The sequence below is a fragment of the Stegodyphus dumicola genome, chromosome 9, assembly GCF_044657685.1.
Source record: "Stegodyphus dumicola isolate Sdum_Otavi_A_Nest chromosome 9, ASM4465768v1".
Classification (NCBI taxonomy): Eukaryota; Metazoa; Arthropoda; class Arachnida; order Araneae; family Eresidae; genus Stegodyphus; species Stegodyphus dumicola.
In genome coordinates, this window is record NC_140776.1 from 111,144,155 (window position 1) to 111,167,599 (window position 23,445).

A 23,445-nucleotide genomic window follows, 5' to 3' on the forward strand; every position below is an offset into this window, starting at 1 on the left:
TATAAACTTTAATTTAGAACCTTGTGAACTTTATTTGTAGTTTAGAACTTCCTTTCAGGAGTAATGTAGAAACAACCAGATTTCTCAAATAGAACAAAATGATCAAAAAGCTGAATCTACACCCATCGAAGAACAGGTATGAAAGACTAAATTCGTCTTTAATGTTGCAAAATTCCCATTTTGCAAGGTGGGCAGAATGTTGAAAATTAATACAGTTGCTTTAAATTTATCTTTTGCAGAATGGCAAAGAAAGGACTAGCTTAGCAATTGAGCTCTAAATGTTTAATAAGGATGTCAGGCTATTCTAGCTATGTTCTTTAATTACTTTATAGCCAAACATCGTAGTATTTAAAACAAGCGAAGTGGAATTTTATTATTTTAGAACCATTTTGCCACAGCTTATTGTATAAAAAACCTTTTTTGATAGTATTTTACTTCGTTGATGTCGTCATTAAAACGCTATTTGTGAACTGGAACGTGCGATGATCAATAAACAATTTTAGCAGCGCAAAGTTGCGCACTACATGATTACCTAAGATTTAATGGGAATTTCATGGTGAATGATGTTTGGAAATAAAAGTGACAAAATAAGAATGGGAAACTTTTATTATAGATATTTTTTAATACACAATACATTAGTAAATTGGTCCCCAAACCTTAGAAATTTTGGACATTACATTCATGTAAGCATATGTATAAGTCACAAGAAAGTACAATAAAATATACATTTTGTGTATTAAAAATTAAATGTTTTAATAACACAATACAAATAACAACTGGACCTAATTATTGGATGAGGGAAAAAATAGAGAAATATATGAATATTTTTATTCCTAAACATAAAAATTGTTATCTTTAGTTTTTAACTTTAATATTTTTCAGAATAACGGATTAACCTAATGAAACTTTAGCAAATTACAAGCAGTAAATTATGACTTACATTATTTTCTGCAGCTAAAACACATGATCAATATTTGTATTTCTCAAATAATGAAATGAATAAATATTTTAAGAATATAATCTAAGAAAAAAAAATTTCTTCGTGAATAGAAACAGTGAATAATGGATGAATTTAATGAACAATTATATAATATATGTAAAATAAATGATCATCTGTCTTTCCAGAAAATAATCATCATCACATATACAGATTATTATGAAAAACTGTCCAAATAGTTCCTCTCCGATCTTAAAATGTTCGTCCAGCCTAATCTGCCCTGTTATTCGGTCATTTTATCTACACCATTGAAATTTGATTGAAAATTTCTTAATAATAAAGATATGAATAAATAAAAATTCAGAAAATATATTGCTTCAGTACTTTTTTGATGAAAATACAGTAATTTAGATTTTTCTGTAGTGTAAAGGGGGGGGGGGAGAACCGAGGGAGGGAAGAATAAAATAAGATTTTAAAATATTTAATACTCGAACTTGTCTACATTTTCACTAATCTTTATCAAATTTGTTTAATTTTCTAACATTCATAATTTTCAGAATAAAGCAAACAATTTGAGATGACTGACAAATTTTATTTTATTGATAAAAGGTAGCAATAAATATATGTCTGTTTTATTAAATAATGAAGAACCTGTATGCATGTTATGTTCCTCGCACTGTATTAGAAAAATGAAGGCATTAAGGCTATTGTATTCTAAATACAGGAAGACCTCCACCCAAGCCTTGAAGAGAGAATTTTGAATTTCGAATTAGTTTTCAATTAATTTCATATTTGTGCAAATTTAATTAATTTTTAATTAATAAACTAAAAGCGAGCACTGGCGACACTCTTCGAAAAAGAACATTTTTATCTCAGCGCTGGACTGTTGCCATTAGGCAAAATATAAAGTCTATCAACTTTAATCAACAAATTTTGCTGTTTAAAAGCTGTGTTGTTATTTCTGGAGATAAAATACTTTTATCTTCCATGCCCAGCCTGTTGCCATTAAAAGTAAAGCCTCTTTCAAATTTAATTTGTATGTTACTGATTAAGAAATTAAGCCATTTAAAAGCAATAAACAAAGCTCTTAAGGTTTTTTCTGCTTTTTAAACCGATTGATTTATATTAAAATGCACTTAAATCACGAGATGTTAAATTAGAAATATTAAATATTTTCATGAAAATTGTACTAAATGGACTCATTAAAAGTCATATATTTTTTCTCTTTTTATGATAACTACTTATGCGGAAGTGCAAGCGATTAGTTGATTAAAATGTTCTTAATATTTCATTCCATCCCATTGAAATATCATGCCTAATTAACGATCACTATTGGAAATTTGTTTTACTAATCTATAAGCATTGAAATATGACTATAATATTAGATATAATCTCAATAAAACAATGTTTCCAACTTCGATGTTACATAGCTAAAATAAATACTTTTCACATTAGTTTTAAATAATTCAGCTCAAATCACTTAAAATGGTGTAATAATTCTGAAAAATATTGAAGTTCTATAGTATGTTTGTCATCTGCTATTTATATAATTTGAATATAAGTTTTTGTTTTGTAATGTAACGGTTCTGATTTAAAACAATTTATTTTAGTTTTTAAATCCCCCCTTTTCTGAATCTGCATGCTTGATATAGATTTTTTATTTATTAGCAGACTTAAAAAAACAGAAAATAGTCCAAAGCTGCATTAAACTGCATCTTTCTTAGTCCAACTGTATGCAGAACAAAATATTAAAATTACTTATTGTAAATTGTTTTCTCCTGAGGTGATATTCTTCTAGCATTAATGGAAGAAACATGGTGTAAAATGGCGATTAGTTTCTCCATTTATATGTGGCGGTGACTCATTCAGATAAAACTTCCTTTGGACTACAGAGTACTCCACATTTCTCTGTCGTATTTACACAAACAGCAAAGAATTCGTCTGACACTGCGAAAACAGTTCCACTGATTGCAGACATCAAACTTTAAAATATAGCATTTGCACAATATCTCAAAGTTAATAGTACGAGGGTTATTCGGAAAGTAAGTTCAGTAATTTAATAATTTCTGCCATATGACGCAAATCTGCCTATGCGGTATCACGGCTTCAAGGCCTAAGAATGCGTCGTAACAGAAAATTTCATATCCTAAAACACTCAGGGCAGTCTTAATACATGTGCCCACTGGGCACTTGCCCATGGGCCCCATATTATTTCATTTTTCTGAGTTGACGGAGGAACACCAGCACACTATTTTACCCAGGGGCCATAATGCTGTTAAGACGGTAGTGGAAATATTGAAACGTGTAAATCTTCCTCTAAAGATGTTTAAGACTCTAGAAGGTCCTACCAAATGTGAAAATTCAAATTCGTCCCGTAATTCGCTTTTTGAAAGCAAGGAATATGCGAAATGTATAGGTAAGTCTGTGAGGTGTACGGCGATACAGCTAAGAATGACGGAATGATTAGAAGATGGGTGTTGTTCTTGCACTTGAAGTAATTCTTGAGTGGCCAACGTTTTAATGACCATCCAGAAGTGAAAGATGCCGTAATATCCTGGCAAAATTCATGTGTGGCCCCCTTCTGTGATGATGGCATACAAAACCTAGTCTCTCGATAAGATAAATGCCTTAATGTGCTGAGTGACTACATCGAAAAGACGTGTAAGTTTGTAAATCGTTATTAAATATGCATCTTTCCTCACATCTGTCTACGTTTCACACAGTAAACTGAACGTTCGGAACTTACTTTCCGAACAGCCCTGGTAATTAATTCATAGCCTTTGCTATTTTCCTTTCCTACAAATCATTCGACTTTTCAAACATGAAAAGTTGCCCGAAGGCATTTTAATTGTTTGTCGTAATAATGATATTTATTAAATGAACAGACAAGCATTTTTCCCCTGTGGAATGATAAAACGATTTACGATTGCTTTTTCAAATGAAAATATCTCCTAGTGCGTGATGATCTGATACAGAATGAGCTTTGATTAATGCTAATCAGTTAAAACATTAGCTCAGCAAAAGCAGTGCAGACACAAATGCTCCAAAATTCCAACTTGAGAAGAAAATCCATTGAAATTTTTAGTATGATTTATTAGAATACACATTGATCAAATATTTACAACAATGTGTAAGGAGATGCTTATCTCCATTGTCTATATCACCATTCATTTCCCTTGTATATATATCCATTCCGTATTGCCCATCTTCGGTAAAATTTAAGTAAAAAGTAACTAAATCTCCTTCGACAGATTGTGTCACATTCTTGGACAGTCTTTTCTCTTCAACACCATTTTTATGCAGAGTTGCCATAAAGTCAGTCAAAGGTCTAGACATTCTGAACTGGATCTCCAATTCTCTGGGGGCAAAGATGAGGGCATCCTCGTGGGTAATCGGTATGAGGCCAAATAATCGCGTTGCTTTCATGGGTCCCCATTCCCCACTTGCACAGTCGGGTAGAGGCACCATCACCGTTTGCAGATCCTCACACACAATTTTGAACTTACAAACGCTTTTGAATTTCATGGGCTCGCCGGTGAGATATTCCCTCGGAGTAACAGCATTCGCAAAGATATCCAGAAGCAAGGAACCACTACAGGGTGCATGGACTCTGAAAGCCACGACGTTTCCGACTACAGATTGCATGACAAATCGTTTCAGACTGACAGCTTCGTAGGTGTCTACGTCTGTATCATAGAATTTGAGATTATAATGGAAGATCAAGCTGGAGGACATGCGGGATGGCATTGAAATGCGAACAGTAGCCGCTCCAGTGTTGTCTGTATTGAGCACAGCTTTTGTTTCTTCGTCAGGAAAGTAAAGGCCATATCTATAAAGAGAACAACATGAAAATAAATATAAATCGAAAATTGTTGTTTGAATTCAATAGCCTGAATCTTTTTCTGTAATTTTCTAAACCAAGGGTGGGCAAACATTTTGTGAAAAGGACAGACTGTAAAACTTTCATGCTGAGCGGCCTCCTCCCCCCCCCAAAAAAAAGTTTTAAAATATTTGAAGATAGTCATATTTTTACAAAATATTTATACATATTTTACTGGCATTTACAAGAAAAAGAATAAACAACATGAAAATAAACATAAATCGAAAATTGTTGTTTGAATTCAATAGCCTGAATCTTTTTCTGTAATTTTCTAAACCAAGGGTGGGCAAACATTTTGTGAAAAGGACAGACTGTAAAACTTTCATGCTGAGCGGCCTTCTCCCCCCCCCCCAAAAAAAAAGTTTTAAAATATTTGAAGATAGTCATATTTTTACAAAATATTTATACATATTTTACTGACATTTACAAGAAAAAGAATAAAACATTTCTATTTATCAATAAACGTATTACAGAAAAGTTCAATTTTGTACTAATGCGATGAATGCATTTTTTTTAAATAGATAATATTTCATCATACAGATATTCGACATTAGTACTTCCTATCATTAACGTTGTTTGCACAAGGTCATATGTTAATAACGTAATATCAGTCTGTACTGCGACTTTACACATTTCATGTCAGAAAATATTCTTTCACAGCGGTAAATACACTGAAATACAGATATAAATCCGCGTGTATCCTTTTGCAGTTGCATCAAGATCCGAAAAATGCTGTTGTAACTGTAATTTAAGTTCAGAAGATATCCCCGGCGGTTATATTTTCTGAACTATCTTCTTGGGAATCGAGATGTCGATAATATTTGAATTTTTTTACAGTATGAAAAAATGATCAAGCATTTTTAGTGCGATTTATGTTTCAAACAATATAAATTTTCGGCAATACGACTTACAATACGTTTCACGTACGAGCATACTTTTCCACTGTAATTTTAAATTTGTTAAAATATCCTACGATGTCTAAACAAATGCTATTTTCCACAGCCATTCATTTTCCGATAATAGTATCTATGGGCAGTTTTCTAATTTATAAAAATATTATTTCTCCAAGTTGGAAAAAATCTTAAAAATTTTCCATTCCTGACTCATTAAACTGCTGTATATCTGGTAGAGTCTGGATATTCTGTTTATATCTCTAGTAAAAAATCACTAAACTGACGATGGTTAAGTCCGCGCGAGAGAATAAAATTAAACGCTGACACAATGGTTCAATAACACACGACATATTGAAGTGTTTTCTACAAACAGTTTGCTGATGAATAATATAATGAATTATCAGAAGTTTCGGACATTTAGCTTCTCCACGAGCCTTAAAAATTTCTCCAACTAATCCTTTCTCTGTACCATATGCAAGGCCGGATTTAGACTTGATACGGCCCTAAGCTATTTGATATATCTGACCCTTTACAAGTCCAGATATTATATGTCAGTGCCAAATATGATTTTCGGATACCTAGAGGGTTTTTGGGAGGCCCTGAAGAAAGCGAGGGGGCACTAAGCTATAGTTTGCGTAGCTTATACGTAAATCCTGTACTGTCCATATGTATTTTTACCATCATCAGTTTCGTCACAGTTTAGCTGATTACATCATAAACTGTACAGTGTTACCGTTTTTGTTCGACTTCCTTAAAAATATCTTCGCTTGTTGCTGTTCTATGCAGTTCACGAAGTTAATTAATTCTTCAGTCACCTCAAACACAGTATTGACTCCTTGAATAAATAGCAACAACTAAGCAGTATCAGTAATGTCTATCGACACATTAATAGCCTACGAAAACCACTTGAAAATCTTTACCTTATCTTTTAATTGACTATAATAACTATTGTGTTATTACATGATAAACATAATACTTTTTCATAATTCTATGACAAAATAATTCACACACTATTCTGCTTTAAAAGCACGGCATTTGAAATCCCGTTTTCTGTTTTCGAAAATGGTATGACAACGCCAGATAATAAATAAAATCGACAAACATCACAGTCACTAACACGTTCCCCGCTAAAGCAAAATCGACGAAAATGGCAAAACCTGTTCTACGGCAACGACAAACAACTAAATGGGAATATACGACGCCAACAGAGCCACATGCGGTTATTATTAGTAACTTCTCAATTCGAATATTGACAGTTGAGTTAAAGCGCGTAATTTGATTTACTTAAACATTTTTCAGGCAAAACATAATATTAAGCTGTGGGCCAGATTAAAACAGGCGACGGGCGATGGTTTGCTGACTTCTGTTCTAAGCATCTCTCTGGAACACTTTCAGATAATTATTTCCAATTGGTGATTAAGTCTGTTGGACGGAGACTATTCTAAGAAAAACTACCTTGCAAATTTGCGTTACATATGGTAGATTCTATGAAAACTCCATAAAGCCATCCCGATAAAACTTCTTCAGCTATATTCAGTGGTGTCTTCTTTGTCCTACTCTATCAAAGAATTATATATTTAAACGCTACTGGGAAACTCGAGATCATATGAAACGTTCTAATTAGCATTTTAAGCTTTTTCTGTCTAAATTACGCTTCTGCTACTGAATTCTATTTGTATGTTTATATGCTATACAGTACGCGCCGCTTAATGTGATCATGTTCTCCACGATTATTTTGATAACATTAAGCGATCAGAAAAAGTGTCTTCAAAATAGCAAAGGAATTTAATATAAATATAACTAGCCTAGAAACAGAGTTGCTTTTCTCAGCATTTTAATTATGAAAAGGCAAAAATTTGTTTCATGAAGTGTTCTCAATGTGTTTAATGCAAAAGTTCGTTTATGAACAGTACATGCGGTGTCTGGAAATTATTTGGTTCATGTTGAACTGATAATCTGGAGGGTATCCCTCAGTAAAAGAGAGCATGCCAATGTAAAATTAAAAATGAAGCAAAAAATAAACCTACCTTAGTAGGTGTTTACTTGGATTTTACTTCAGGAGCTAGGAAAAGGAGAAAAACTATTCTGCAGAAACTTTGTTTGGTCCTGAAGAAGACCCGCCCTCAAAATCGATAGAATAATTCAATAGTTTGCCTTTTTTTTTTTTTTTTTTTTTTTCTTTTTTTCTTTTTGGCTTACTTTTAAATGGTTGATTAAAATCGAAAACAAAATGTTTTGCGGTTTAATCCCTTACTTGGTGACATATCTCTGAGACTTGCCGGTTTCTATAACATATTTTGACTTTATTCGGCGACTTTATTTCAGTTAAAAAAATATTTTCATCGTGTTAACCGAGTTGTTGACCACGATAAGCGATATAGTTTCCATATTTTCGTACACAAAGGCGGGACTTAAGCAATTCGATAACAATATCCGAAATGATAATAATAAGCGCAATCACATTAAACAGCGTCTACTGTATTTTATTTGTATCTTTAGTCTAAAGAAAAGTTTTCAGATGACTTTGTCATTAGGAAAGGGGGAAAATTACGTTAATCAGATTTGATTGTGTAGTGGAAAGCAGCAGTCTGAAAAGATATGTTGAATTTTAACCACGATGATTAAATGTTAATGCAAATTTCAAAGTACGAAATCCTTTACAGCCACATAAGAATTCTACTTTTTGATATACATTTTATCACATTGAAACATACTCACCTGAAGAAAAGAGATCGGACGAATGGTAATTCTTCGAATTCTGCTAGTGAAATGGGCACTTTCAGTAGTTGCCATTCTGGCTGCAATGGGAAGAACTCGTAAATAAATTCTTTAGGATCTGTCAAGAAATAATGGTCATCATATTCGTACCGAAGACTATCCGATTTGCCTCTGCTGCCAGGTTTTGGCACTTCTTTCGCGTTGACTAAATGCCTAGCGCCCCAGTTGCACTGGACGAATCGCCATGCGCCTGCAACATACACCGCATTCCAAGAATTTCTGAAACGACTGTCTTCAAATTTCACACCTGGCTGGTAACCCGCACTCTTGGAATAGCCTTTGATGACTACGCAATGCAGACCAGCATAACTAAAAGAGAAAAATTATCATTACATATTATAAAGGAAGAAATGAAATAATTCTTATACAGTCCAATAGAAAGGGTAAAAATAATTTAGTATATATGTATTAACTAATCCCTAACTAAAGACTATCTGTTAGTGTTGATCTTACATCATCGATTAACCTCCTCGCCGACACATTTATTGCTATTTTATTTTATAATTATGGAGAGATCACACGCATTCAATTTGGCCACGCATTTCCGCTTGTGCAATCATGGCCATCAAATGATTAAGTAGTACTTCGTGTAGACTACTGTTTCAATTTTACAACAGTATTTGTACAGTGGGGTAATTGGGAAAATTAAGGGTTTGCGGACATATGAATTTTCGTCCTTCTAAGAAATGTTTGAAATATTTAATGGAAATATAAATTGCGAGAAGTTCGCGATCATATGTACTGCAATTTTGCTGTGTAACGTTAAGTTTGTTGGAAAAAAAATCCGATTGGTTTCCAACTACCATTTTCAAATTGTTGTAAAAGTGAACCGAATGCCAAATCCGAAGGATCTGTGCACAACGAAAAAGGAGGGTTTCGGTGAGAGAGAAGAGCAACATTTGTTATAGCTTGTTCTCATGCGTCGTTTTTCAAAAAATGCTTGTATAAATTAACCATTCCGAGAAATGCTCGTAGTTGATAACAGTAGCAATTTAATATTAAGAATAGCTTTAACCTTGTCAGGAAGAGGTTTTGATCCCTCAGATGTAATTAGACAGCCTAAAAATTCCAATTCATTAACTCCAAAAACAGATTTAGAAATATTAAGTCTCAATCCATATTTTTGCAATCTATCAAAAACAAAATTTAAATGCTTTTCCTCTTCATTATTTAAATGGGTGTTCCTCTTCATTATTTGACGCAATCAAAACATCATCCAAATATAGAAAAACAAAATTTAATCCTCTAAATATCTCATTAATAAATTTCTAAAAAAAGTAGAAGATGCGCTACGCAACCCAAAACTCATGACGTTAAATTCATTTAGCCGGAAAGGGGTTATAATTAGGCAGTTTCTGGCTTATCATTTTAATTAATAGGAATCTGAAAATATGCTTTATGTAAATCAGTTTTAGAAAATATTCGATTATTCTTTAAAATGTGGTTGAAATCTTGTAATCGGGGCATAGAATAACAATATGGCATTATTTGTGCGTTCAAACGTCAATAATCTCCGCATGGTCGGAAAGAACCAACTTTTTTCGGAAACATATGAAAAGGACTGGCCCAATGTGATTTAGAAGGACGAATAATATGAGTTTCAAGCATACTATATTGAAATTCCTGGTTTGCTATTTGTAATCGTTTGGGATCAAATTGTCTAGCGCTGGTATAAACAGATTGTTCTCTAGTAGTAATATAATGCTCAACACCATGCTTAAATGTTGATACTGATAAATTCGGTTTTGCTAAATCTGGATATTGTTGTAACAAATTAGCACATTTAGGATTTTTATTTAGAGTACTATTACCATGATCAAAAATCAATGGTCTTATATTATTACTTCAACAGGTTATAGGTTAATTATTCCATCAATTGTTTATTATGAGTGTCAACTAAAAGTTTAAATTTATATAAAAAAATCAGCTCCTTTAATAGCATTATCAGCTTTAGTAGCTTATAGAAAAGGAAACTGGAATTCTGTTCCAAGTCCTAAATTTAAAGTTAAAATTTTAATTCTTCCATAAGTAGGAATTGCCGTTCCATTCGCTGCATATAATTCAAAATCATCTACATTTGTATTACGATTAGTCGCAGGAATGAGACTAACATCAGCACCTGAATCTACTATTAAACGCAGTCCTGTGTTTTTGTCCTTCACAACGAAATTTGCGGCTGTCGTTGATAACAGAAGCAGTAGTAGACGTTAATCCTGTTGCGCTATGGAGTTTTACAACTTTCTCGGCAAGCTCATGGCGAATAACATTTCTCAGGTGCACAGCGATAATTAAATTTAAAATTTAAGAAAATATTTTTTTTTTCTTTCCTATTAAATCTCTTTCTCGAACGGCTATGACTTCGAGATTTATTCCGATGATATCTAAACCTTGGTCTAGAACGTTAGAATCTAGGTCTAGAATCTTGGTTAGTTATTTGCATTGAATCAATTTTTTGTTCTAACGCAGCTATTCTTGCAAATAGAGCATCATTAACGTTTGGCGAAGCAGAGTAAATTTCTTTCCCAGATTTTATCTCATGAATTTTTCTGCCATCGTGACCAATTTCTCTAAATTTTCTTCACTGAAGAGAAGAATAATTCTTTATAAAATCGGGTATTTTATCCAACCATAAAGATTTTAGCACTCTTTCCGGAAAATCGTCTGTGGATAGACTTTTCATTTGCTGCAAAAGATGACTTATTTTATTATCTCCGAGGTCTAATCCAATAACCAAACGCTGAATTCGCTTATTTTCACTTTCTTTGAAAACATTTAAAAGTCTTTCTTTCGCCATAGAATATTTATTAGGCTTAGTGGTTTTCATACTGTTCCATATATTTTCAACATACTTGAAAAAGCTGGAATATCAAATAATTGAATCTAGTCTCTTCAGTTGTGATTTTATTTATTTGAAATTGGGCTTCCACTTGCAAGAACCAAATGTCGGGTTTTCACACTAAAATGGTGGAATTTTAATACTTACTTATTCGCTTCGCCACCTATAAAAGTAGTTGCTTCTGTTACGCTTTGCGTAGTAATGTTAAACAAACAAGTCGAACGCTGTCGGGTCACCGAATATAAGTACACCTGTTATGAATCCTCAGTTGATACAAAGTAATAGGAGGCAGACAAAATTTTACTATTCCACTGAACTCCAAAAAAATAAATAAAAATGATAAAAACAAAATCTGAAATGTTTCAGATTTTAAATTACGTCCAAAGGGGCGTTTTTTAACATTTTGTGTGTTACCTTTCTTTATTAAATATCATGTTCCTCGCACTTAAACCATAAGATCCAGTGCAACAGCAATATCGCAAAATAGTTTTAAAACGAGCATATCTTTAGAATTTCCGATACAGAGACTCACGCGCTGGAGATAAAAATGTTTTTTTCTGCACAACGTTGCCATTGCTCGCTTTGAAATCCTTGAGTTTGTTAATCAAAAATTCGTCAAAGTTTTAAAAAATAGGAAATCGATCATAAAACAAATTTCAAATTTCAAATTTGGTCTTCCACATGCTCATATTCGTTGGAGGATTACGTTATTCAAAATTCGATGACTCTATGTACCGTTGTTTTATCACAATACGAGAAATATACATACATTTATGCAGATTTTTCATTATTTAATTTCTTCAAATATAATGCAGGACTCTAACATTTTGTGGCAACAGTTTGAAAAGTGAACAGACATTTATGATGAACTGTTGAACTGCGGTGCTTAACCACCAGGGTGCCTGAGTGCCATAGCCCTACCTCTCATCGAATAACATGATAAAAGTTTCGAATTATGAGAAATATAACTGAATGTGCTAAATAATTAAATGAGCAAGAGTTTAAATTCATAATTGCTAATAGTTAAATACAAATTTTTTTCCTTAAGTACCTAATTACTAATCCATACATAATTAACTATTTTTTTAACAACTATTTCACAGAAGAATACATGTACACACAAGAGAAACAAAATACGAAGTGCGACGCCTTAGTGCCACTAGTAAAAACAAAAAGCAATCAGGAGGAAAAAAGAACAATATACAATAAAGAATCTGAGCAACAATTTGCATAACACATATACAAAATTACACATTACTAACATTTAGGATCGCCCTTGGGCGTTTCCTGAAATTGGGGTCCCTAGTATCATAACAATAGTTAACAACCACAGGATTGTCCAGAAGTTCCTGTTTATCATAAAATGACCTAGATAGGCGGCAATAAAAATCACAAAGATCCTCTATTCTTAACTCTTTACGAATTTGGCTATTCCGAATGTACCAGGGGGCATTACATATCATACGCAATACCCCGTTTTGGGCAGCTTGTAACTGCCTTCTCAAACTTTTGCACGAGTATGCCCAGACAGGGCATGCATAACTAAGAATTGGACGCAACATGGTTTTGTAAATGAGCAACTTATTATCAATAGATAGAATACTGTTTCGAGCAATTAAGGGGAAGAGTGAAGCTTTACTAGCTCGAAACTTCCTGAGAATATGTGTAACGTGTGGGTTCCATGTAAGAGATTTACTGAGGATCACCCCAAGATAAGGGACCTGCTTGACCCAGGGAATGTCCACACCATACATTTGCAGGTGAATCGGGAAATTCTTCTTAGTAGTAAACAGTATGGCATGTGTCTTGTCGACATTCACTTTGACTTTCCATTTGGTCAGCCAAGTCTCTAGCGAATGGATGTGGTGTTGTAGCTGTTGTATTGCTGAGCTAACAAATGCACTTTGAGTTAGGATCGCTGTGTCGTCTGCATACATAGCTAGTGTTGTGTTGTGTGTAGTGGGGATGTCGTTCACGTAAATATTGAATAGGGTAGGGCCCAGAAGGGATCCCTGTGGAACATCAGCCCGTATATGCCGGTTTGTGGATAATGAACCAGAAACATGAACGACAAAGTGTCTACCGGTTAGGTAGGATTTAATTATGTTTGTGATGTAGCCTGGGAGTCCCAGGTTGTGTAATTTGTATATGAGGGCATCCAGCCATACTCTATCGAAGGCTTTGGCGACATCTAAGAAAAGTCCACCAGTGACACGATGTTGTTGCATCCCACTGCTTATTAATTCAACAACTCTGTAGAGTTGATGCGTTGTCGAGTGCTTACGCCTGAACCCAAACTGATAGGGTATGAGGATCTTCTGCTCATCCAGGAAGATGTTTAGTCTATGTAGAATAACTGCTTCCACGATTTTGCTAATTGAGCTTAGCAAACTGATTGGTCGGTAACTCTCAGGAGCAGTCGCAGGCTTGTTGGGCTTTAGCAGAGGGACAATCTTAGCAGTTTTCCAACAAGTTGGGAAGTACTGCCATCGTAGTATGATATTCACTAACTTGGTGAAGTAGAGTATTATCTTGACAGGGAAGTGCTTGATCATCTCATTTGTGACCCCGTCTACTCCAGGGCTCTTCCTTTTCGCAATTCGCATGATATAGAGACAGACCTCCGATGGCATGGCTGATATAATGTTGTCTGTGCATGGCTGTGTGGTAAAATTGGAGTGGAAGTCAGCAATAAGCTGTTCAGTGTCTGAGTCTGAAATGTTGTTAATGCAGAACTGAGATTCCAGATGCTGAGCTAAAAGTTCTGCTTTCTCAGTTCCGGTGTAATGGATCCGTTGAGGGCCGTGAAGGGGCGGAATGGCGTTATAGCATTTTTTGTATCTCTTCATTGCTTTCCATAAGGAGTTATCCTCTGCAGAAAGAGATCTGAGGTGGTTAGTCCAGCGATTTTGTGAGAGTTTATTTGTAAGAAATTTGACCGCTTCGCACAGGCGATTGAAGTTCCTTTTATCATCACGGTGTCTGGTACGTTGATACGCTCGTCTTGCAGCATTTCTCTCTTTAATCAATAATCTGAGCTCTTGAGGCTTGTGTTTCATACCAGGTTTAACTTGTGCTTTCGCAGAGGTCCTTGACCAAACTATCAATGTCACTCCCCTTGTGTATCGTGGGTAAAGTGTACTGGGTGTTGGAGAGGGCTTTGGCAAAGACCTGCCAGTCTGTACGAAAGGCCCTGGTGTCTGATGTAGTATATCTGCTGAGGTCCAGAATAATCCTAACAGGATTGTGATCACTTGAGAGTATGAGTCCGACGCAAAATGCCAAAACGAAACTAATAGTCCTTCGGGATTCAAATCCCTTTGGACTAATAAAAAGATTACCATAGCAACATCAAATATAATTTTATTCACCAACTCAGTAGTCAAAAACTCATCTTCTGTTATTTTTAACAAATTGCATTACAAAGATAAAAGCTGTTGCCAAAAACGATAATACTATAATATGTAAAAAGTAAATATTTATAATTATTAAAATATTTATGAGTTACTTTCAAACTAATTATTTACATTTTATACCGTCACAAAAATATCAGTTTTTTTTTTTGGGTTTGTTTAGCCCCGTTCACAAGAGCAGATTCGACCGGTAGCGAAAACCGGTTCTTCCAACGTGCCCCGTTCACATGGGACAAGCATTAACTGCCTCGCCGAATTGGAGGTAGAACTTGGTTGAATGTTTCTTACCTCTCGGGAGCAGGGCAAATGGGGATATTTCCCGTTCTATACTGCGCGGTTCACTTAATTTTAGTTACTGCTCGCTGGACTGTCAGCGAAACAATCGCGCTGATAGATGTCTGGGGATCCCCCCCCCCCAAATTAGATAGAACTGTACAAGATACGGAAATTATAGGCAAATACAGACAAGGTTATCTGATGCTAGGTAATCCAGAAATATCGTTCAAATTAAAACTAAAGTTAAAACAAGTGCATATCGGCTTCAACGCAAAAAGGGACTCGGTACCTTTTGAATGATTTTTTTTAAAATTTAAGCATTTTCATCTACTTAATAATTATGAATCATCCATTTAATAATTATGAATATTATTAAATGGTTTTGTGAGACAAAATAATTTTAAGCTGAAAAAAAGTTTTTGCTAGCATTTTTTTAATTTAAATTTTTGAAGAAAAATTTTACAATTAAAATGTCTTTCTTCTCCTACAATTTTCAATGTCTTCCCCCCAGTTTTTTTATTGTATTTATTAGAGTGTTCGTAATAACTTCAAGGAATGATTTTGCAATTAATGAATTAGTTTCTGAGGAAAAAAAAATACACTTTTATCTAAAATCTTTAAAACAAATATGATCTCAGTCACATTTTCATTTCAAATAATTTTTTCCGAAAGTATTTTGCAAAATCCATCCTTGTTTCTATAAAGTATATAATTCTATATAAGCAGTAAAAATAATAAAAAATTTAATCCATACGTGTATATGTTTTAGGAGTAAAAGGATTTATTGAAAAAAGTGCAAAAGTTTCTCAGTTTGCATTTGCAGTTTAAAGAATTCAAACTGTCTAAATAGACATTTAATCATTTCAAATATTTAAAATTTTAATACTGAATTTCAATATAAACATATGTATATAAATCAAACCTAGTGCTATTTATTCAATTGGTAAATATAAACATAAATTACAATCCTTTTTTTAAAACCTTATGTGGCCAGAAAAATTGCAAAAACTAATAAAACGCAAGCAGAATTTTTCTTTACCTGTTTTTGTTTTGTAAAACACGTTCAAAACAATTTTAATACATTAATTACTTATAATATTGCTGCTTGCGTATGGGTTTGTAATAGATTGATAATAGTTCGTAAAAGATTGTCATTGCACTCAAATCCGATGATAGCTTAATTAAGTTTATTTTATCAACATAAACACTTCAAAGTTCTGGAATTTTCCACAGAAATACTCGTACAAGTGTTTAGCATATCACTAAGTATAATCAGTAGTTATGCTTCAATCTAAAGAACGTTAAACACAACGGAATGCAAAACGCATCTTAAGAGAAAGTTAACTCAGAAATATCTCCAATCTCACGCTGAACTAACAACTGGTAACAATAACAACTTATATAGCGTAAATAATGTCATAAAAATAGTGTGGTATAATGAGATTATTACTTTTAAACCGATTATTCGAATTGATGCCCAAGAAGAACTAATATTTTCCATTCTGCTTCATTGCATATCTTTCAAAAAAGTACAAAATTCTCCTAAAATATTTTTTTTAAAAATTACGCTAAAATTTCATTTAATTTCTTTTTTCTTTCGCAGTGTGTTATGGTGCAAACTATAATATTCTGAGATTCTCAGTTTATCTGTTAATATTTGCAAAAAGTCGTTTCAACTTTAAATTTGAAAAAAAAATCTAATCCTCTAAAAATCAAAAGCGTGACACCACATCCACAAGCAGTGTATGTACAAAGTTTGAGTTCTATATCTTATCGGGAAGCAGTTTAAAAATCCATTACCCTCTTTTAACCATAGCGACAAGCACCAAGAGTGAACTAAATAACAGCTTATAAAATAATAATAATAATAATTAAAAAGCATATATTTTTCAGGAACCATTACGAAAGTTCAGGTACCAGTTGCGAAAGTACAGATTACAAAATTAACAACAGTAAAACACGTTAAAAATGTGTAAACAGTATTAGAAATCTGCCAAATCGGAGACATGATTGTTCACAGAGGCTTTAGGTGTAAAGGGGAAGGAAGACGGTGGTCTTCTGAACGGGTCCTAAAGACGAAACTCTTTCATGTCTCCTTTTTCTCCCCTTGCTAACGGCAGCTGTGCGAAGGAGCGTTGCATGTGAACGGGGCTTTTGTTTTTTTGTTATGGGGGCTAATACTGCTACTACTTATCATTTAAGGGATACGACTATGGAAGACTTATCATTTGAGGCAATGGACTATATAATTAATAGCTCCTAAAAACTAATAATCTATCAGTGCTTTCAGAAAAGGATGTAATGATTAATCATATTTCCTTAGGCCCTCTTTTTTTTTTTTTTTTTTTTTTTTTTTTTTTTTTTACTGTCCAAATCTTATGTATAATGACTTTTCTTGCAAGACTGAATTCTTCGTAATTTTAAACTTCATGTTATTCAAATATACAGAATGTTTCCAGTTTGGTAATTGATTCGTTACTATGGTCATTACCTGCACAATCTCTTGAAGAGGACATGGTAACTCTCAGTTCCGTGCTTTATTCCACGTAGGATTCCCATAGGAGTGTCTGCATTCACATTATCATCGAATGTCATGGTGTTTAAATTCTTCACCGTGATCCAGCGGAAAATGGCTCTGAGTGAAAAAGAAGAAAAATGATTATAACATTTCACAAACTGGTAAATACACTCATGTCCATAAATTAAGGATAATGCAAAAGCAGGCAAAGGAAGAGTTAGAAGCAAAACAAATTTGACTTATTTGTAAAGCTTATTTATTAAACAAAAGGTAAAGAGCAAAAAAAGATGCTATATGTTTGATATTATTAAAAAAATTAGCGATTTTTTCTCCCTGGAGCAAATCACAAAAAAAAAAAAAAAAAAAAAAAAAAAAAAAACTATTTACAAAAAACCAATATTACATGGTTGGTATGATTGTTAATACATTGTACGTCCCCCAGACGATGCAATACAGTCCGTACAACGCCTAGGCATGCTGAGTATCAAATTATCGATTTGATCTTGGGGGATATTTCACCACTCAAAACGCAATGCTCTCCAAAGTTCCGGTAGACATGTAGGAGGAGCTTGACGGGCTGCAACTTGTCGGTCAAGCATGTCCCATACTTGCTCTATTGGATTCAAGTCCGGGGAGAATGCTTGCCAGTCCATACGGGTGATATCCTCCGATTGAAGGTATTCGCTTAGGATGTTTGCACGGTGAGGACGGGCGTTGTCATCCATAAACACAAATTGTGCGCCCATGGCGCCCCGAAACAAACGTACATGTTGTTCCAGAATGACGTGCCGATAGATTTGGCTTGTCATGGTTCCAATTTGAACATGCAGGTCAGTTCTGGAACCCAGAATAATTTCACCCCAAACGAGCACTCCTGCACCACCGTAACGGTGTCGTTCAATGATGTTTTCTTGGTGGTAACGGGTACCTGGAGCTCTCCATATGAAAGTCCGGCGAGAATCAGACTGCAAGCTAAACCTGGACTCGTCGGAAAACATCACACAAGCCCACTGTTGCGGTGTCCACAATGCATGCTCTCTACTCCAGGCTAACCGCAGGCGACGGTGAGTGTCAGTAAGTGGAACGCATCTGACAGGTCTACGAGCATATAGGCCAATCTGCCCTAAGCGTCTGTACACAGTCTGCCTGGAAATTGTCGTACCAGTGGCTGAACAGAGCTGACGAGACAGGTCTGAGGCTGTGTCCGCCTGCTTTTTATTTTATTTTATTTTTTTTTTTGGCAGTAACTGCCAAATACCGGTCCTCATTCGGTGTTGTAACTTTGGGGCGACCTGTGCTGTAACGTCTACTCACATTACCATCATCTTGAAATCGTTGCTAAAGCCTGGAGATGACACTCTGGGCAATTCCATTTTTGTCTGATACTTCCAGTTGGGTACGCCCACATTCCAAACGGCCGATAATTCTACCACGTAAAAAATCATCCAAATGCATCCTTTGTGTCATAACTATTCGGTTATTGCAATGAAATGCTTATAAAGCGCGTGCGAACAATTTTACTTCTTTGCCTGTATTCCTTATATATCACTCTCTTACACTCTCGTCATTGTGACGTACCATCGGTGTCATCTGGGTACTTCCTGAAATTTGCATATGATTCTTGAAGATGAGTGTAGTGATTTTACAGGTGATATATTTATTTTAGAGTTCGATTTCCGCGTGACTCCGAATTATTCTTAATTTATGGACATGAGTGCATTTTCACAAACGTGCAATTCAAAGAAGTTGCGCGTATGAAAACATTTACGAGGTTAAATGAAAGAGCATCATTTTAACAGTACATTAAATTCCTAGTTACAAAAATTAAATTGCCTAACTTGAAATACAATGCATTATATTTGATACAATACATCTGATTTTGCGAAACTTAGTCTTCGTCCTAAATCTTATTAGCTTGTAAGGGATTCTGTACAAAGCGAAATTAAAGGAAGATAACCTTACAGCATATGTCTTAACAGATGCTGTATTAACAGTGTTATGGTTATGAAATTTTATTTTAATCATCATCACCATACTTCAGGAATTAAATTTCATAATTAACGGCATAAATTTAACCTTTAAGATAATTTTATGGTTTTGATTGGTTTTTTACGCGATTTAATTTTTGTATTATGTAGTACTGAAGAAAAAATAACGGAAAGTTATATAAATTTAGAACCTACAGAACGTTAAGAGAAGAAAGAGGAAAAATTCCATTAAAAATGATTCTCACTTAACGAATAAAATATGTTTATATAAAGGCCTTACAAAATTTTTATAGAAAACTCTTCTATAAATTTCTATAAAATATTATACAGTAGAATTTCTACAGAACATTTTCAGCCCTTGAACAATATCGACAGCTTTCTGGGAAGGGTCTTCTAGGCAGGGCGTCGGCTTTCCGTGTGACGATCCTTTTTGATGACGGAAAGCTCGTCACATGTTTGCTTGATTGCTGGATTATCTCCCGTATTAATTCTATGTTGAGCCAAATTGGTTCGATCCATGTCCGAAAATGAGCGAGAGAAAAATCTTGAAATTCTTGAATTGCACGTTTGGCAGCACTCTTCTCTCTTCCTTGCTTAGATGTGCATTCTGCAGCAAATCCGATGTTAGGCTCTCCGAAGATACGGGGGACTGAAAGATTATTGGTTCGTTAAACGCAGATTACTGGAGCACATGGTGCAAAAATGTCGCCTTTCTTAAAGACTTTTGTCTTATCACTTGCATTAGCAACTCTCACCGGGATGAGGGTCTTCGCTAAGTCTACGAGTGCCGAAACTACAAGTACTCTTTCGGGTTCTTACAGTTACAGTTCTTAATATATTTCATTATGCCGTACTCCAAATTTCGTTTTTCAGCTCTGGATCCAGGAAAGAAAAATTCTTTTCTTGCTGGTACAGTGATATGATCTTGAGCTATGATTTGATGGATAGATTTAAATTTTTCATCTTTAATTCCGAACAAGGTTATGTCCTCAGAGGCAGAATGCAGTTAGTTATTTTTTAACTAAAAACTGTAATTCAATAGAAAGTCCAATCGGAGTATGCAAGGGTCTGTAATATTTGCCACATATGCCATGTGATATGAAGCGGAACTTTCAACGTGAAGTTAACATTGAACTTTCCGTCGATCTCGATTTTATCACCAAACACAGTCTGGAGTGTAACGCGGGGCAGAGTTTAGATAACTTCCAGTTGTTGAGCCAAGTTTATTCGGATGATAGTAACACTAGCTTCTGTATCGACGGTCATATTGCAAGAACTCCATTGATATGTCCCACGATGTCCATTACTGCTGCCCTCACTGCGGAAACCTGAAGCACTGGCAACCTTCGTTCTGTGAAATGGCCATTAATTTCCTGCCTCCCTGGTAGTGATCGGTCTTAGATTCCGTGCCTTGGGTAGTTATGCAGTTCCTTTGCACGTGGCCCTCATCACCGCAGTTCCAGCATTTTACGGTCGGTTTTCTGCCACTTCTGTTCCGCCTCAAGGCATTAATTTGCCTGGTTAAATCGTCTACATGAGCAGTCAGTCAATTCACTTGCTACTGGATATGAGCAGCTATGGTTAGGTGGCGGTCTGTACGGCTTACTTGCTGTATGTACTGCCTCGAATTTCATGCAGTATGCTAAGACGCTTTTAAAATAGTTGACATCTGCCATTCGAAGGGTTTTTTGTATCTTTGGATCCCGGATGCCATCGATGGATTGCTGCAGGAACAGGATTTCCCTTGTTTCTGATGGGCGGTTCGAAAAAAGAAGATGAGACATTCTTTCAACATCCGCAGCGAGCTCCTGGAGTGTTTTCATGGGCTTCTGTTGGCGAGATTTTTATTGAAGCCTGCTACAGTCTTTTAAACACTTCTCACCAAAGCGCAGCTCCAACGCGCCGAATACATCATCGAAATCTAGTCTCTGGTTTTCGGGCACAGCTTAGATGATAACTGCTGCGTCTGCTCTCAGAGAAGCGGATACCTGACTAGTTGGCAAGCATTAGGGAATCCCATACATCGGCGTCCACCACTACAGAAAACTGAGTATTGTATACTTGAGAGAGGTCTTTCCGTCATATGTGGATGGGTTTAGAGTGGGATGAGAAGACATGGCTAGGAATTTAAAAGCGTCAGATATTTTCCTGCTGTAATTATGGATTTCTTTAAGCTGTCAACTTCCTTGGCGATAGCAGCCGAAACTCTGTGATCAATTTGTTGTTCGACAGCAGAAACTCTTTCTTCGATTTGTTGTTTGACAGCAAAAACTCTTCTTCGATTTGCTATTTGAAAGCAGAAATTCTTGCTTCAATTTTTTGTTCTGCAGCAGAAACTCTCTCACCGATTTGTTGTTGTACAATTGAAATTTTTAGGTGGCGGTCTGTACGGCTTACTTGCTGTATGTACTGCCTCGAATTTCATGCAGTATGCTAAGACGCTTTTAAAATAGTTGACATCTGCCATTCGAAGGGTTTTTTGTATCTTTGGATCCCGGATGCCATCGATGGATTGCTGCAGGAACAGGATTTCCCTTGTTTCTGATGGGCGGTTCGAAAAAAGAAGATGAGACATTCTTTCAACATCCGCAGCGAGCTCCTGGAGTGTTTTCATGGGCTTCTGTTGGCGAGATTTTTATTGAAGCCTGCTACAGTCTTTTAAACACTTCTCACCAAAGCGCAGCTCCAACGCGCCGAATACATCATCGAAATCTAGTCTCTGGTTTTCGGGCACAGCTTAGATGATAACTGCTGCGTCTGCTCTCAGAGAAGCGGATACCTGACTAGTTGGCAAGCATTAGGGAATCCCATACATCGGCGTCCACCACTACAGAAAACTGAGTATTGTATACTTGAGAGAGGTCTTTCCGTCATATGTGGATGGGTTTAGAGTGGGATGAGAAGACATGGCTAGGAATTTAAAAGCGTCAGATATTTTCCTGCTGTAATTATGGATTTCTTTAAGCTGTCAACTTCCTTGGCGATAGCAGCCGAAACTCTGTGATCAATTTGTTGTTCGACAGCAGAAACTCTTTCTTCGATTTGTTGTTTGACAGCAAAAACTCTTCTTCGATTTGCTATTTGAAAGCAGAAATTCTTGCTTCAATTTTTTGTTCTGCAGCAGAAACTCTCTCACCGATTTGTTGTTGTACAATTGAAATTTTTCCGATTTTGTTGGTTGAAAGCAGAAACTCTTCCTTCGATTTCTTGAAACTCTCTTCAATTTCTCCAAATTTATTTTCAACTGCATTCGCTCTGCCTTCGATAGCCTCAAATTTGTTTTCTATTATAGCAGTAACTTCTCTTTTTCCTCTCGACTTCTTTCAATCTTTTTGTGGACTGACTGTATGGCCCCTTACATCTTTTCTTGGCCTGCTTTCATCTCTTCTTTAACAGACTTGATGGCTTCTTTTATCTTTTTACAGATTGCAGAAGGTCTGTCACCAGCTGTCTTAATTGCTCATCCACAGCTCTTGTCATCAACATTCAACACCACTTCCGAAATCAAAAATTGTTACGTGCGTACGGATTCGTAATGGATTGGATGCACACAGAACCGATTATAACTTGATTAAATATATTTTCCTAAAAACACTTAACAGTTCTGTAACTTTCCACAAAGTACTCGTACAACTACTGTCAGTATAACACAGCACTATCAATAGTCACCAAATCAAACTACTAAGAAGGTTAAGCATAACGCAAAGGGGAGCTCGCAAATACTCTTAATATTTGATTACTTGGCTTTAGATCTCAATTTAATATTATTAGAATTATAATTAGTATTACATTAGAAATATAACAGTAACTATTTATTGAATACTTTGGTACGAAAATGCTTAATAGCCAAACGAAAAATTTTTCTTTAAAATAAAAGAAATCGTATGCAAAGCACACTTCAGAATAAAAATTTTGAGTATAAATAA

General features: G+C 35.1%; 1 protein-coding gene across 1 annotated transcript in view; it reads right to left on the bottom strand.

Annotated features, from left to right (window-relative positions):
- Positions 1–588: 588 nt before the first annotated feature.
- Positions 589–23,445, bottom strand: part of Hil (peptidase hillarin) — a 170,319-nt gene continuing 147,462 nt past the window's right edge. The window contains exons 7-9 of the mRNA XM_035364367.2: positions 17,505–17,648; positions 8,429–8,797; positions 589–4,766 (exon numbers count right to left, since the gene is read on the bottom strand). Of these exons, the coding sequence (XP_035220258.1) occupies positions 4,019–4,766; positions 8,429–8,797; positions 17,505–17,648 (1,261 nt within the window). The 3' untranslated portion in view covers positions 589–4,018. The remainder of the gene's footprint in view (positions 4,767–8,428; positions 8,798–17,504; positions 17,649–23,445) is intronic.